This window comes from Natrix helvetica (assembly GCF_964273705.1).
Source record: "Natrix helvetica genome assembly, chromosome: 2".
NCBI lineage: Eukaryota > Metazoa > Chordata > Lepidosauria > Squamata > Natricidae > Natrix > Natrix helvetica.
Window position 1 is genome coordinate 127,205,318 of NC_138552.1, and position 16,420 is coordinate 127,221,737.

At 42.9% G+C, this 16,420-nt stretch overlaps 1 protein-coding gene across 3 annotated transcripts in view; it reads left to right on the forward strand.

The window, feature by feature from the left end:
* EHBP1 (EH domain binding protein 1) overlaps positions 1-16,420 on the forward strand; it is a 279,410-nt gene that overhangs the window by 110,180 nt on the left and 152,810 nt on the right. For 2 of the 3 annotated variants that reach the window (XM_081941543.1, XM_081941544.1), the window contains exons 7-9: positions 1,734-1,873; positions 11,179-11,301; positions 13,432-13,684. In XM_081941543.1, the coding sequence (XP_081797669.1) occupies positions 1,734-1,873; positions 11,179-11,301; positions 13,432-13,684 (516 nt within the window). Of the gene's footprint in view, positions 1-1,733; positions 1,874-10,361; positions 10,467-11,178; positions 11,302-13,431; positions 13,685-16,420 lie in introns of all 3 variants that reach the window. The other variant, XM_081941545.1, reaches the window with a different exon arrangement.

Here is a 16,420-nt window from a genome sequence, read left to right on the forward strand (position 1 = left end):
TATGTTCTAGAGCAGGGGTGTCCAAACTTGGGAACTTTAAGACTTGTGGACTTCAGCTCCCAGAATTCCCCAGCCAGCTATGGCTGGCTGGGGAATTCTGGGAATTGAAGTCCACAAGTCTTAAAGTTCCCAAGTTTGGACACCCCTGTTCTAGAGAGTCTTTCCTGAGCTTGCCAGCTCTCAGCTCCCTTGAACCACACCACTGAATTTCCCTTGCATGGTTGTTAAAAAGTCTGGAAAAAGTATGGTTTCAAACAATTCAAAGTACAAAATGCATGAGAATCACCGTGTAAGTCCTCAATAATCAGCATTTAGAAAATGATTCCCCAAAGACACTGCTCCCTTCCCAAGTAGATAATCCCCAACCTGCCTACCTTCCTACCTATCTGTCTCTATAACTAGTCAAGTCTGCTTTGCATTGTCAACTCTGCTGCTACCCTTAAGCCTCCCATAAAAGTGCTGAAAGGACCCCGCAGATCCTACAGAGACTATTGATTGTCATTCTAGTTTTTTGTAGGGCAGTGGGTGGAGGGCATGAGTTATGGGAAAGAAATTTCCGGTTTTTTATTACCTCAGGTGTGGCCTTGAATGAACAATTATTTATATTTCACCACAGAGTCATAATATGAGACAACAATATGAACCTAGAGCATTGGTAAAAATTAGAAAGATAATGCCTATAACACATACTGTAAAAGGAAGCCCTATATCATTGCTAATTATTTTCATTATAATGTTTTATATAACTTGCTGCTCCAGCACAATACCTTTTTGAGGTTCCTTTCATTAGTAAAAATTATACCTTTTCCCCCCATAAGCCTTCATAGTCTTCCTTTCAAGATGCAGCTGTATGTCAAGGTTAGAATTAATTTGTTTTCTGAAAAACACTGGATCAAAATTCAGCAGACACGAAACCTGTAAATAGCCATTAGTTCAGATCTGTCAAGATGCTGTAAATGAAGGGCATCTTGAAGCAACAAATTAATTTGATGTTAGTAGGATGATGATGATGATATTATTATTATTATGAGTGGTAATAGCTGTGACACTATTTACATACAATCTGTCAGATAGGTCTGATTGGATTTGGTTCTTTGACTATCAGATCCTTTCCGAGGATCTATGACACTAAAGATAACATCATAAATTATGCATTGACTGTACCATGTAATAAAACTTTTTGTAATTGGTGAGTTGAAATTTTATCCATTCTATTTTGTACCCAATTGCTTTTCCAGATATTTTGAATTAACACCAAGCACACCAACCTCTATGATTTTCCGTATTTGCTCTATTTGTGTCTTTATATAGCATTTCCATACTTTTTCTGGTTATTTTAATTGGTCCTTCCATCTCCAGCTACTGCAATTTCAATTATTCATACTTGTTTCTTTGTAACTACAATGAAGTGACTACTTCTGACTTATTATTGGCTAAACATTTATTATTGTTATACTTGCTCACACAGTCAACCAGATGTTTAGACTGCATTTGGCATTTTTATCCACCTATAGAGTCCTTCTTAAAGAACTGGGATAGGCAGATGTTGTTGTTTAATGATGTTAAAGGAATCTATTATTATATACACAAAAATATGAAATCACAGCTGCCAGTTCTTTAGCCCGTGTTGGCCTTCATACGCATCAAGTTCTTCCTAGGAACCTAGGATGTTGTAATGTGTCGGCGTAATATATCTATAGATCCAACCATTATTATATTGTTATTATTATTAGAGATGAAGATATGCAGAGCCTGGCAAGTCTGATGAGTATGAAGCAAGCAGATATTGGAAATTTAGATGACTTTGAGGAAGATAATGAAGATGATGAAGAAAATAGAGTAAACCAGGAAGAAAAGGCTGCAAAGATTACAGGTTTGTTTCTTCCCCGAATATGTATGCCTTTGCGTAGAAACTTAATTTGAATATCGTTATTCTTTTTGACCATTTTTCTTTTGAAAATAATGTATTGTACTATTTGCATTAGGAACAAAAAAATTAATCTAAAACATGGATTGGTGTCGTTGTGTGAAGTAAGGAAGGATTAATGCTCCTTTTGGTTAACTTCAAAAGAGCCATAAATACTACATTTAAACAGCCTTTATTTTTGTCACTGATTTGCTCTCTTTTGACTCCGTGGACTAAAGAAAAGTTATTCATGATTTGAAGGAATAAGGTTTCTGTATATTTATTTCAGTGTGTACTAAAGTCTTACAGGAGTATTGAAATATGGAGTCATATGGAATACATGGTTTCAGGCCATTAGCCTTCATAATCCCCCTAGCTTCTACAGTTTACTAATGCAGGAAGAACTAAGCTAGCTGCCTAGTAGATCTAAGTTTAAGCTAATATTTTAAGTTCTTGAGCTGAATCAAAGAGTTATAATAATTTTCCAAATCTTGAGAACATAGCTGGATAACTGGGTTCTGCATACAGAAGGAAACAGGTAGAAAATCTATCTTATCCAGCAGTGTTAGTGTGAAGTAATAAAAAGGATGATAAGCCTGACAGCACAAGATAGCTGACAACTGTATATGAGAACAGATTTGTGTTGTGTATGCGTGTTTGTGTATGCCGGAGAGAGAGAGAGAGAGAGAGAGAGAGAGAGAGAGAGAGAGAGAGAGAGAGAGAGAGACTTCAACCTACAGAAGGTACAACAATATTTTCCACCTCAAGAGAATATAGAGCTCAGTTCTGGGAAAGGTATTCATGAAAGAGAGGAAAAGAAATAAAATGTAACTTTGATGGAGTTGCAATCCATGTCTCTTCTTGAACATTTCCCAGTAGCCTTGTTGATTCAGCCTACATCCTTCTAAAGCACTTCCTGAATAACACACACTCTGAATTGGATCTGGACCACATACTGAAATACTTCTTTTTTAAAATGAGAGTTGGCGTAGCCTCTAATTATTACTAAGATGTGCCATAATTTAACATGTAACCCAGTAAAAGTATTTGCAATTGGAGTAACATCAATGTTCTACTTTCTTTGATGTTCCACCTATCACCTAGTATTATTTTGTAATCTCCTTGAAAAAAATATTTCTATTTCTACAGTATTATATATTCCAGTCTTGGGAATATACAGTGTGTGTGTCTACTGGTAATAGGAAACTTTTTTTTTTAAAAGAGATAAAGTAGATAGTGAAAGATTTGTCTATATCAGTAAATTACTTTTGTCTGTTATTAGAGTTTCATAAATCAAGTTGAATGGAAAAGATACTTATATCACCAAAAGCAATTCTTTCATTAATATTGTTTTCCATAAGCATGTTTTAAAATTTTACCACAAACTCCCTGATAAATGAGATGATCTTAAATTTCTTGTTTGTTCCAGAAAGAATTGATGCATTCTGTTATGTCTCCTTGAATTCATGTTCTTAGCATTTTTCCATGTTGTAGTTTTCCACGTATGCCTTCCTTCATTCTTCACTAGAGCTTTTGTCAATCTCAGTCTCTTTCAATCTGTTTTCCAAATGACTCCCAAATGCTCAACTAAAAAAATTATGCATATTAAAGAAATGCATATAGATTTCCTTACCTTTCATCCTTGTCATCTCTCTTGGTGGCAATTATATATATGATATTCAGCTGTTAAAGTCACTATATGGCATTGCTATACTGCATTATGGGAAAAGAAGGTTCCACATATCTTTTGTGAAAAACTATAGCAATTAAACTAAATTGATGTTTCTGCTTCCCCTTTCCTCCAACCACTTCCTTAATTGCCTGCACACTTGAACAACTTTACCATATAGATCAGGTGGATTGTGTCAAACACATACTGCATATCATGTTTCCCCGAAAATAATACAGGGTCTTATTTTCCAGTAGAGTAGAGGGAGGGGTCACATGAGGGTTTTGTCACAGCCTAATTGCTCCATTAGACTGAGGGAAATTCTTCAATCTTCCTCCTTTCCCATTGGCTCCCAGTTTCCTTTCAGTCTTTTGGTCCAAGCACTGTGTAATTTGGCTCTTAGGTAGGAAAAGATTTTTAAAATATTGATTACAGTTTTTAACTAACTTAATTGGATTGAAATTGGATAATTTAAATTCTAAATTCATAGGCTGTGGCCCAGGAGACAGTCTCCCTGTCCGGGTGGTTGGGGAGGGTCCTGTGGGGCAATCCTCCTCCCCCTCCACGGGCCAGGAGTCCTAACCGGTCCCCGGGTGTGCGGGGGTGTCGGTCTCCAATCAGCAGCCTTGGAGGCTCGCAGGCCACGTGAAAGCCAGCCTTGCCGGCGCTGTTGAAGCGCACGAAGAGCTCCATTTGCTGCCTGCCTTGTTTTTTTTCTGCCGCTGAGTCAAGCTGCGCTGTCCTGGGCAGTTAAAGGGACCATGGCAGCGTTTGGTGCCCGCGATGCTCGTAGAGGCTATCGGAGGCCCCAGCTGGTCTAAAGGAGCCGCGGTGCCTTTAATCTAGTCGCGCCATTTTAAACAAGCCGCGGCAGCTTCCAGAGGACCTTTAGAGGCGAGATTGAATTCCGGTGGCCATTTTGAAATGCGCCACGTGCGCAGGCCGCAAGCAGCCACGTGGGAAGTTTCCCAATGCAGAGACTCGTGTCCTGAGAAGGGAGCCGGAGACCAGAACGTGGGCCTCAGCATTCTACCCAGCAGCAAGTGTTGAAGACATGTGAATGGGGCGATGGCGGCTCAACCTGAGGCAGGCCCTTCTCAGACTCCAGAGGAAGCCCTTATGGAGGGTGGAGAGGCCCAGATGGACAGACCCAGAACCAGGCCTGCTACATCCAGGCCCCAGGCTGCCCAGCACTCTTCCAGGGCAGCCACTAGAGATGAGTTGAGGAGGCAGAGGGCCTTGGACAAGGCTGTGGCCAGGGCAGAGAAACAGGCACAGGCTTCCAAGCCCAGATCTAGATCCAGATCCCCAGTCAGGCCTCCTTCAATTCAATCAGGCTCTTCTCCTAGGGGGTTCAGTCCCTCTTCTCCTTCAGTATCCCCGGTTAGGTCACCCAGGGGCCCCAGGCAAGCAGTGTCTCCTTCCCCCCCCAGTCTCTCCAGATCCAGTTAGGGGGGAGGAGGCGGATCCATTAGAGGGTTCTTCTAGATCCTTTCATCGTTCAACCAGATTAGCCCCTCAGGATCTGGGTCCCTTTCAGGAGGATCTTGAGGACTTAGAGCGTCTGCCTGAAAGCATTAAGAGGCTTATCTCAGCTGCCATCTCTCGTGGCATCGCACAGAGGGATAGGGTTCCCCATTCCAGGGCCCCGGGCCTACTTAGACACCACCTCTCCAGGGCCTCATCCCCGTCAGTTGTGAGCGAGGGCTCCGAGGGGAAGACAACTACAATGACATGGAGTTTTCTGAGGATGAGGATTCCGCCCCTCCGGATCCTCCTTCATCCTCGGCCTTGCTCCCTCCAGCAATGTTTAAGCCACTCTTGCACAAAGCAAGGAAGATCACTAAGATCGGGACTGGGGATCCCATGGTTTCCCCCCCCCCCCAGAGATCCTGATATGGCAATGTTCTCTAATACAGCAACGAACAAAGCAGAAATTCCAGCCCCTCCCTTGTTCCTGGAGGTTGTTAAAAACCAGTGGGCACGTCCCTCCAATTTTTCTAACCCGGGCAGTAATGATCGCCGTTTCTACAATGTAGAACAGACCTTTGCCCAGGCACTCCAGCTGCCTAGCATTGATACCCCAATAGCAGCCTTGGTCTCCTCCCCGGTAGTCTCAGGAGATGCGGCTGATAAGATGAAGCCGGAGGACAAACGGGCGGAGCTAACATTGTGTAAAATTTTTAATGCCTCCGCCTTGGCAGTCAAGTCAGCAGCTGCAGCCTCCTATTTTAACCGTACTACAGTTAGGTGGCTTCGCCAGCTTCAGGATCGCATTCCGATCCAGGATGAGCGCCTGCATCAAGACATAACCAAAATCATAGCCGCCTCCCAATTCTCGGCAGACGCAACTTTGGATGCAGTGAGATTTTCCTCTAGCGCCCTGGAGACCTCTGTCACCTCCCGTCGCCTGTTGTGGCTCCGCAACTGGCAGATGGACAATAAGGCTAAGTGGGGCCTGGCGGCGGCCCCCTATTCAGGGCCAAATCTCTTTGGGGAGGCCCTAGATCCCATATTAATTGAGAACAAGGTTAAAAAGAAGGTTCTTCCCTCCAATGCCAAGAAAGCGGAGGCCCACCCGGCCCCTTACCGCAGGTCATCCTTTAGGGCTCCCGAACAGGATCACCAGCAGAGATACAATTCCTTTAGATCGGATAGGCAGTACTCTCGCCCTTTTTATCAGGACCGCAACAGATTCCAAGGCCAGACCAGATGGCCCTTTCTGCAGGGGGAAGTGACTCGGACCCGTCTCTTCCCATAGGCGGCCATCTGGCAAGTTATGCGGATCAGTGGGACGAGATCACCTCCGATGCCTGGGTCAGAAACACCGTTCGACACGGCCTTCAGTTAGAGTTCATCTCCATCCCCCCGAAGCTCTTCAGAACGTTCCCACCCTCCCGGGATCCGGAACGCCAGCGCCTGATGGATCTCGCCATAATACATCTTCTAGAGATCCAGGCGATAGAGCCTGTGCCACCCACGGAGTGCGGGTGGGGCCACTACTCCAACTTGTTCGTGGTCCCGAAGAGCTCGGGGGGCTGGAGGGCAATTCTGGAGCTCAAGCGCCTAAATCAGTACCTGGTTTACAGATGGTTCAAAATGTGTTCCCTAAAGTCCATCCTCCAGGGCGTCCATCGGGGGGATTATCTGGCATCAATAGACCTGACCGAGGCCTATCTCCACATTCCCATCCTTCCATCTCATCGCAAGTACCTGAGGTTCTCACACGGGGACCTCCACTTCCAGTACCGGGCCCTCCTGTTCGGGTTGGCCTTGGCGCCCCGCACATTCACAATGGTCCTGGCGGCATTGGCGGCTCACCTGCGCACGGTGCCAGTGAGACTCCAATGCTACCTAGACAACATCCTAGTCCAGGCGAGCTCCCATCCTCTAGTGTTAGCCAACCTCCAGCTCACCATCCAATGTCTACAGTCCCTGGGGTTCTCCGCGAATTTTGCCAAAAGTCACCTTTCCTCATCCATGCAAATCCTCCACCTAGGGACAGTAATAGATTCAGTGTCAGGAATAGTCCAGCTCTCCCCGGATCGGTTGGCCAGCCTCCGGCGTCTGGTGGCCACGGTCCGAAGAAATCGGACAGTTTCCATCCTGACCTTGTCTCAGCTACTTGGCAAGATGGTATCGTGCATCGGGATAGTTCCATGGGCCCGTCACCACCTGCGAGCTCTCCAGTGGTCCCTGATCCCCTTCCAGAAGAGGAAGATGAGCAACTCCCCCCGGTCCATCCATCTTCCAGCAGAGGTCCGGATGTCCATCCAGTGGTGGCTATCACCGGCGCTACAACAAGGTTGCTCATTCTGGGAGCCGGACAGAGTGACTGTAACGACAGACACCAGCCTTTTCGGTTGGGGGGCCCTCATGGGCTCCAGGATGGCACAGGGCCGTTGGTCCACCTCAGATCTCAGGCACAACATCAACTGACTGGAGCTGAGGGCAGCGCGTTTGGCCCTCCGACAGTTCAAGAACCTGATCCAAGGGCGACATGTACTACTGCTGACAGACAATGTCGCCACGAAGGCACACATCAATCGTCAGGGGGGCACTCACCCCCGGGCTCTCCGGTTGGAGGCTGTGAAGATCGGCTCCTGGGCAGAGAAACACCTCGCCTCCCTGGTCTCAGAACACATCTCGGGGGAGTCCAACCACCAGGCGGACTGGTTGAGCCGAGCAACTCTCGACAACGGCGAATGGCAGCTACTACCCGAACTGTTCCAGAAGATATGCCAGAGGTTCGGTACTCCACAAGTAGACTTGTTTGCCATGCCTGCCAACACGCAGCTGCCGAGGTTCTTTTCCCGGTTCCAGACACGCACGGCAGAGGGCACGGATGCCCTCCAGAGCAAGTGGCCCCCGGGCCTCCTGTATGCCTTCCCTCCCATTCCCCTTATCCGGGGACTGTCAGAAAGATAGTGTCAGAGGGGGCCCACGTTATCCTGCTAGGCCCCTATTGGCCCAGGAGACCATGGTTTGTGGACCTGGTTCAGCTTTCAGTTTCCTAACCATGGAGGATTCCTCGGGAGGAGGTCGTTCTGTGTCAGGGGGTTCTGATCCATCCAGAGCCCCAGTGGCTCCACTTGACCGCCTGGCAGTTGAACGGCGGATCTTGAGGTCGGCTGACCTTTCCTCCGGAGTCATAGAGACAATAGAGGCCTCCAGGTGGCCGTCAACCACCCGGATCTATAACTCCACTTGGTCTGTGTTTGTTAGGTGGTGCACCCCGCGGGGACTCTCTCCCACTAGGGCCTCGGTAGCCAATGTCCTAGACTTTCTGCAGAAGGGGTTGGAAGACAGGGTATCTCACAACACCCTTCGCCACCAGGTGGCCGCTTTGTCCACCGTCTTGGGGGGAGAGGGGGTCTCACTCCCTTTCCCATTCCGCCCTAATTAAACGTTTCCTCAGAGGGGCGGCGAATCTCAGGCCACCCCCCATTCATAGGTTCCCTACATGGGATCTCCCTCTGGTCCTCAGGGCATTGACCGAGGCTCCCTTTGAGCCCCTCCGTACAGTTCATCTGAGGTTTCTTTCCCTGAAAGTGGCATTCCTCGTGGCTGTCACGTCAGAAAGACGGATTTCGTAACTGGGCGCTCTCTCGTCCAGGGACGATCTCAGTCTGTTCCCTCAGGATAGAGTGGTTCTTTGCCTTGATCTCACCTTCCTTCCAAAGGTGAACACCCCTTTCCATAGGGCACAGGAGATTATCTTGCCCAATTTCTGCCCGGCCCCTTCACACGAAAGGGAACGCCTCTGGCACCGATTGGACATCCGCCATGCCTTACGCATCTACCTCAGGCGGACGTCAGAGGTGCGCAGGTCAGAGGCCCTGTTTGTTTCCTTTCAGCCAGGGTCACTAGGGGCCAGGGTATCTTCTGCAACCATCGGTCGGTAGCTGCGGCAGGCCATAGTAGTGGCCTACGAGGCGTCAGGTCAGACTCCCCTGACAGGCATAACGGCTCATTCGACTCGAAGCGCTGCAACCACGGCGGCATGGGCCACGAGGGCCCCGTTCGAGGATATCTGTCGAGCTGCCACTTGGGCGTCCCCGACTTCCTTCATCCGTCACTACCGTCTGGACGCGTACGCGTCAGCAGAGGCATCCTTTGGACAGCATGTCCTACAGCGGGTGGCGGCCATCCCTCCTCCTGGGCCCTAGGAGTTTTTTTCCCTCCCTGGGACGTAGCTTGGGTATGTCCCTCATGTGACCCTCCCTCTACTCTACTGGAAAAAAGAATGTTGGTCTTACCTGAACATGTCTTTTAAGTAGAGTAGAGGGAGGGGTCACTACCCACCCTAGTTAGTTGTAGGGCCGGGGCGTAGAGGAGGGCCGGGAGGTTCCTGGGTCTTCTTGTATTTGACTACAGATGCGGAACTTCGACATCGAGGAAACTGGGAGCCAATGGGAAAGGAGGAAGATTGAAGAATTTCCCTCAGTCTAATGGACCAATCAGGCTGTGACAAAACCCCCATGTGACCCCTCCCTCTACTCTACTTAAAAGACACATTCAGGTAAGACCAACGATCTTTTTTTGTTTTGACCCCTGAAATAAGCGCTTAGCCTTATTTTCAGGGCAGTCTTATTATTTTTGAGGTGCCGAAGGCTGCGAGCGTAGTCAACTCATGGCTGCTGCCATGTTGCAATATTTTTGGGATGGCTTATTTTGCGGGGAGGGCTTATTTTAGCGCATGTGTTCAAAAGCCCAATTGGGCTTATTATCCAGGGAGGTCTTATTTTCAGGGAAACAGGGTACTATCAAAATGTCCAGTTTACATTATAGCTCTTACCCCATTGGATCTATTAGCTGTAAGTTGTCCTTAAAAGATTAGAAGTGCAGGCTATAGGTTAACTAAAACTTAGGAGTCAGCCCGGGCCATTTTTTTGCTCTTCCAGATCTGCATGGCAGGGCAATCTGGCTAAGCTTTATTTGGCAACATTAATTGTGTGTCTGTGCTACCTTAATTAAAATATTATATTTCACTATTTTAATTATTATTACTAATTAGTTCTTGTTGTAGTGTAGAATGTGTACAAGATAATTCTGTTAATTAAAATATATTTCACGTTCACTGAGGCTCCACATTCTAGAATATGGAAAAGCCCTCATGAAAGTACAGAGATATATTGATTATGATAGTTCAGTCTGGAATGTATTCCTAAATTAACATTTGTTTTTCTTTTCCTTTTCTCTTTTTCCTAATAACAGCATGTATTGTATTCCTTTTCCATTAAATGACCTTACCTCACAGTTGTCTTGACTGGCTTCTGTTTACAGAAATTGTAAACCAGTTGAATGCTCTGAGCAGCTTAGATGAAGATCAAGATGACTGCATAAAGCATACAAATATGCTGTCCACTAAATCAGCCAGTTCTTCTGAAGGTCTATGAGCTTTCCTCCTTTTCTGTTTCTGGCATGTCTGCATTTTACTGTGAGCTCCTTAGTATCTGTTCATATTCAAGTGTTGGTTGTAGCTTTGTGCTTCCTGCTTGGTGTCCATTACAGTCTTGTTGCATACAGTCAAGAGTATGCAACAAGATACGGTGCATTCATCGGCCAAGGTGAGGAAACTATGGCCTTCAGATATTATTGGATTCATGTTCCCATCAGCCCCTCCAGTGTGGTCATTGATCAGAAAAGATTGCAATTGTAGTCAGATCTTCCATTTGCTAAACCTAGCTCAGAACTGCCATTACTCATGCTTGGAAGTATTGCATTCTTTCTCTGAGGTAATTTGTATGCTGCATGTGAGCCTTCCAGCTTAGTAATGGAGAAATTACTACCTTATATATTGAATTTCTTTAAGTTAGCATTTTTTCTTTCTAAAAACTATTGCTACAGCCTTCCAGGTCAGTTAAACAGTCATATAATAAACTTGCACTTGCTTCTGTTCATGTTACTAAGCTGGAAACATTGGTGTACTATAAATATAACAGTTTAGTTTAGCAGTAGAAAACGTGTCACAATTCACTATTAAAAGGAATACATAGTACTTAAGATAAGTATTTGGAAAGTGATTGTTTAAACATTCTATTTTTAATCCTAAATGAAAGTATAAAATGTGTACTGAAAGGTATTTTTCTTGGTTTCTTAGAACTTATCAACAAGCTTAGTTTCCTGGATGAAGATGAGCAAGATTTGGCAAATTCAAGATCAAATCCATTTGTAGATTCTGATAGGGCAGAGCTGAATCCTTTTGGAGACACTGATATCGAAGGTATTTAATTTTGCCATCTATAATCTTTGCATTGTGCTATACTTTGTGGCAAGATCACAAACTATGTGTACTTCCTACTTCTTATTTTCTAAAAGTTTATTCGATGTTACTTACTGTATGTGCTGATAATTTTCAATTTAAATATTCAGCCACAGCATGCTTAAGGTGCAGCTTAATGATGGAATTCTTCAATCTGAAGTAGCCTTTTAGGTCAGTGATTGATCAAATCATTTTTCTCTTTCTAGATATGCCTGAACAATTTAATAAAAGCTTATGTAATATTTTATGTTCTAGTAATAATAATCAATACTTTAAAGTTATTTGGTGTTTGATTTAACTCAATTTTAAGTATGTACTAAAAATTGCACTTCAGGCTGATACTAATTCTGCCCTTGTTCCTTAGTCTTTTATTGGCCAGGATGGGAAATTATTGTCTATTATTTTCAAAAATGTATGATTGTTTATTCAATTTATTTGTCGATTATCTTGCCAGACGTGTACTACTATTTGCATAGTTACCTCAATTCAATTAGAGACTCCTTCTAACATTATACTAGTAAGATTAATATAAAAAAGTGGAGGGGAGGTTTGTGTAAAATAGCAACAATGGATGAACACTTTCTTGCTGTTGCAAGATCAAGCATGGGATTGAGGCAATTCTTTGCTTCTCTCTGAAGTGATTAAATACATACCAAGATATGAAATATGATCATGATACAACCATATTGTATTCTACAATGTTCTAATTGTTGAGTGTAATATCTAACTACTAAACCTCTTGATGATTTTAAATCTCAGGCTTTACAGTAGGAGATTGGCCTCCAACATCAGATACATAAGGTTGATATTAGAGAAAGAGGACATGCATACACAGTTCCTACTCAAGCCTTATTCTACCATGAAACATCCTCATCTGTGCTTAATGTTTGGGTTTTTTTCCTGGACATAGGATTTTTCTGACAGTAGATACAGTTAGTGATATCTGCATGAGTGATGATGGTTGGGGAAGATAGACTGAAGTGCTGTCTGTTATTTAACTTACTGGCTCATAAACTGAGGCCGACGGTTAGGGAAGGTTCTTCTAGCTAATGCTTATAAGCTAACTTTGTTACTTAAGGGAGGCTTAACTAGTCTAAACAGCAGCAGTATTTCCCTTTTAACTGTGTTTTGGATTAGTAATACATCCCAGAGTTCTGCTGTATCTACATTTGACAGAAGGATTTAGTTTAATTAGTTAATGTTTGTAAAGAATTTTGAAGATTAAAGAACAATATAAGTGCTAAATGTTACAAGAGGTTGAATGTTTAAATATACAGATTCTTTTTGAACACACTTCTCTTTCCTCCTTCCCATTCTTTTTTGCTTTCTTATTCTTTTATTTTGTTTTAAAAAGTCTGTATCACTTTTTTGTATTCAGTTCATGTCTTTGATGATGTGTTTAATCTGGAGGGGTTTTTTTTCTTTCAGCTTTTTGAGATAATTAATCAATTGATTACTTCATTTTTGTATAAATGGTTCTTGTGTTCTTCCTTTAAGCCATACTTATCATAAATATTATGAATTGAGTATCAAGACTTCATCTATAGAATTCTACATATTCTTTATTAATGGACCTTGATATTCTGAAATATGCCTCTAGAAATGGGTCTATTTTAAATGGATGTTCTAGAATCTATCTCTGTTACTGAATGTACTTGAATTTCATAATGCTCAGCAACTCGGGTGCAGGACTAGATATGTGGCCATAGAGGCAGATTAAATATAAAGATGAAATGAATGGATTGTATTGAGTTGAATTTATATGATCCTAAGCCAGTTTTTGAAGTGGATTACCGGTACATTTCTTTAGTTAATTGTTTCAGAGCATATATCAAATTGAATGATTTCTGAGTCACCTGGCCAGAGCAGTAGGTTGCATTCCTTCCCTAGGCATGAAAGAATTGTCTTTTTTTCCCTTTTGGTTTATAATGATTTACTTTATAAGTACTCCTCTTGTTTTATTAATATTAATTTGGGATAGGAACTGTTTTGTGCTCTATTAGAGTTATATCAGGAGAAATACACTGTTCTGAAGGAATTGAAGAGTTCCTTCTTCATTAAGACACAACCTCTTGATTGTGCTCTCTGTAGAACAAGACTTCAAGATGACTTCATTATCCAAACAAGAGCGCTACTGTGATGACAGTGATGAATATAACCCCTTTAAAGAAAAGGGTATGGAGTATGTGAACCCTTTTGATGAACCAGATCCTGAACCTGAGGTCCTATTACCTGTCAAAGAATCTCCTCCTCAACCTAGCAAAAGGAAAAATATCCGGCCTGTGGATATGAGCAAATATCTTTACGCTGACACATCAAGAACGGATGAAGAGGAGTTAGATGAGTAAGTAGATCACTTTTTTCCCCTTTGCATTAGTTGGGATTTCAGCACAAAACCTCCAGGCATAAAATATTAAAACCTGATTATTCTTGTATGAAGTACAAGAATAAACTGCTCCGTTAACAGAATTTGAATACATTAAACATTGGGGCATGCGTGTTACTGGCTTTTTTTCTGTGAGGCTTTCAATCATCAAAGCACAATCTCTGAAGGGAGGCGTAGATACAGATGTTCAGAATGAAAAGCATGCATGCTCAATTCAGGCGTGGCATTGGCTGCAGCAGCAATTCAGTTGGCTGGTGGCCAGCTTTGAACTAACCATATATGTAAGGAACATGCAGTGACATTTAAGGATAATGGATGACCTAGTCTTTAGAACTTTGGTACTATCCTTCTTTATTCAATGATCATTCAGTGCATTTAAGCAGTTCTATATAGAATTCAAGACCTCCCCCCCCCCTTTTCAAAGTATTGTATTAGATGTATTATGCAAAGTACTTTTCTTGATCCGTTTTAGTAATAATAGCATTGATTGCCCTAATATTTGAAGAAGATTAAACTAATCGTGTTTTCTCTGTTATAAATACAAATAGTGGTCCCAGGTCTCTCTCTCCCCCCTTTCCCCCCCCCTCCACCCTTGTCCTGGAAAGTGGGTGTAGATTTTTCTGTTTTGTTGGCTTGTTGCTTTGAAAAATAATTGCAACTTGGCCAAATCTGAGAGTTGGTTTTGTGTACAATTAGATGAGAGTAAGTCAGATCTTAATGGCTAAATGGACATAGCTATACAGTTTCCTTAACCGCAGTACCAAAGTAGTTTGCTGTTGCCTTCTTCTGGGATATTGTTTTAAAATCCCCAGCGTAATATAAGTATTAAGCAAGTCTGACTTAGTTTAGCTTCCAAGGCCAGACAAGGCCTACTGAGGTATAGCAAGATTTATTGTTCTATTTCCTAAACTGACTAAGTATGTATTATCAGATCATGATCACTATATCCCTATCATCTCAGCTATCATGTGTGGTTCCTGGCAATTTAGAAAAGGCAACCAGTGGAAGGTTGATAGTAAACACAGGGAAGAGAGAGAGAGAAAAAACAAGAGAGTAAAATAAAAAATAACATAAAAGCATACAAGTGAAGATCTTTTTTAAATTTATTCTAATCCACAAAGAAATCTATAGCACTGAATTCATAGCAGTGTCAGGCCTGCAGCCACATAGATATTTAAGGGATAATGGATGTTTTCTATCCAAATAGCAATGTATTTAATTGCAACTGTAGCTTCCTTCCCTTTTTGTAACATAACAGTTAACTTTCAAGACAATCAAAATGTGAAGAACAAGCCACCCACCATCTTTTCAGCGGCAATTGCTGCACTATTCCTTCTGGATTCTAGGCAGATGTTTACACGCACATTAAGGATCATATAAAGAAGCTTATTTCCTTTTTCATTGAACTTCAGTTTATTTATCAAGCAATCCTTTGCTTCCACTGTGCTGTTAGGCTATTTATGCCTCTGCATCAGCATAATGTCTTGTAATCAGACTTTCATCAGCAGTACCCCTTGGTATACTACAAAGAATATAAAATTGAGAAACAGGAACCATCATTTCAAGCTGTAGATGAATCTCAATCCCCCATTTTGTATGCATGTCACTGTTTTTGTGTTCGGTCATAATCTCTTCTATAACATTTTGTGAGTTTTAAAAGAAATTTCAAGAACTTATTTCCTATGATGTTCTTTCTCCTTAATATGTGCAACTGGTGTACAAACGTATAAATTTACAGATTCATAAAATTTGGGATTTTTTTAATCAATAGCAACAGCACTTAGAATTATACCGCTTTAGAACGATTTACAGCACTCCCTAAATGGTTTACAGAGTCAGCATATTGCTCCCAACAATTTGGGTCCTCCTTTTACTGATCTTGGAAGGATGGAAGGCTGAGTCAACCTTGAACTGGTCAGGATCAAACTGGCAGTGGACAGAGTCAGCCTGCAATACTGCATTCTAACCACTGCGCCCCCACAGCTCTTATACCAATGTTTTACTTGAATAACCACACTTCGAAATGTGAATTAGAAAACTAACTACATTCCAATCTCAGAAGAATTCGGTCAGTGTCTTTAAAATATGGACCAAATGAAATTGATTGACATCCTTAGTGATAGAGGAAAAAGCCCCTTATTTTTTGCACACCTCACCAGGAATGGTAATGAAAGAGAAGTACTAAACAGGACTATATGATAAACTACAGCATCAGGCAGCGTTTTAAAATAAATTAATAAAGGCAGCCTACAGCTGTTCACCTGAAATCCCATCCAGATACATTTGGATCATATGGGTGGGACAAGAAGCCCTAATTCAGTGGAATGGTTCAGATTTCACATAGGGGAGATCACAGGGTCGGTTTCTGAATGTGATGTTCTCTTGGAGAAATCTGGGAGGGCTTCTGCATGCAAACACATTGGCTTCTGTTTGAGTCAATTGGATAGAATACTATCTGGATTATAAAGATCTTCTGAAGCTTCTCATCCTTGACTCTCTAATGATACTACCCACCATGACCCAGCTCCTCCTCCTCAGCAATGCAAAACATCATCTTTCTTTCCTTAGCAGATAATTGTTATTCTAGATCAGGGCTGTCAAACTTGCAGCCCATGGGGCAGATGCTTCACACTCTGGCCACATCCATGCCAGTTTAGCGAAGGGGGGGAAGTCCTGATATGTCACGTGACACCG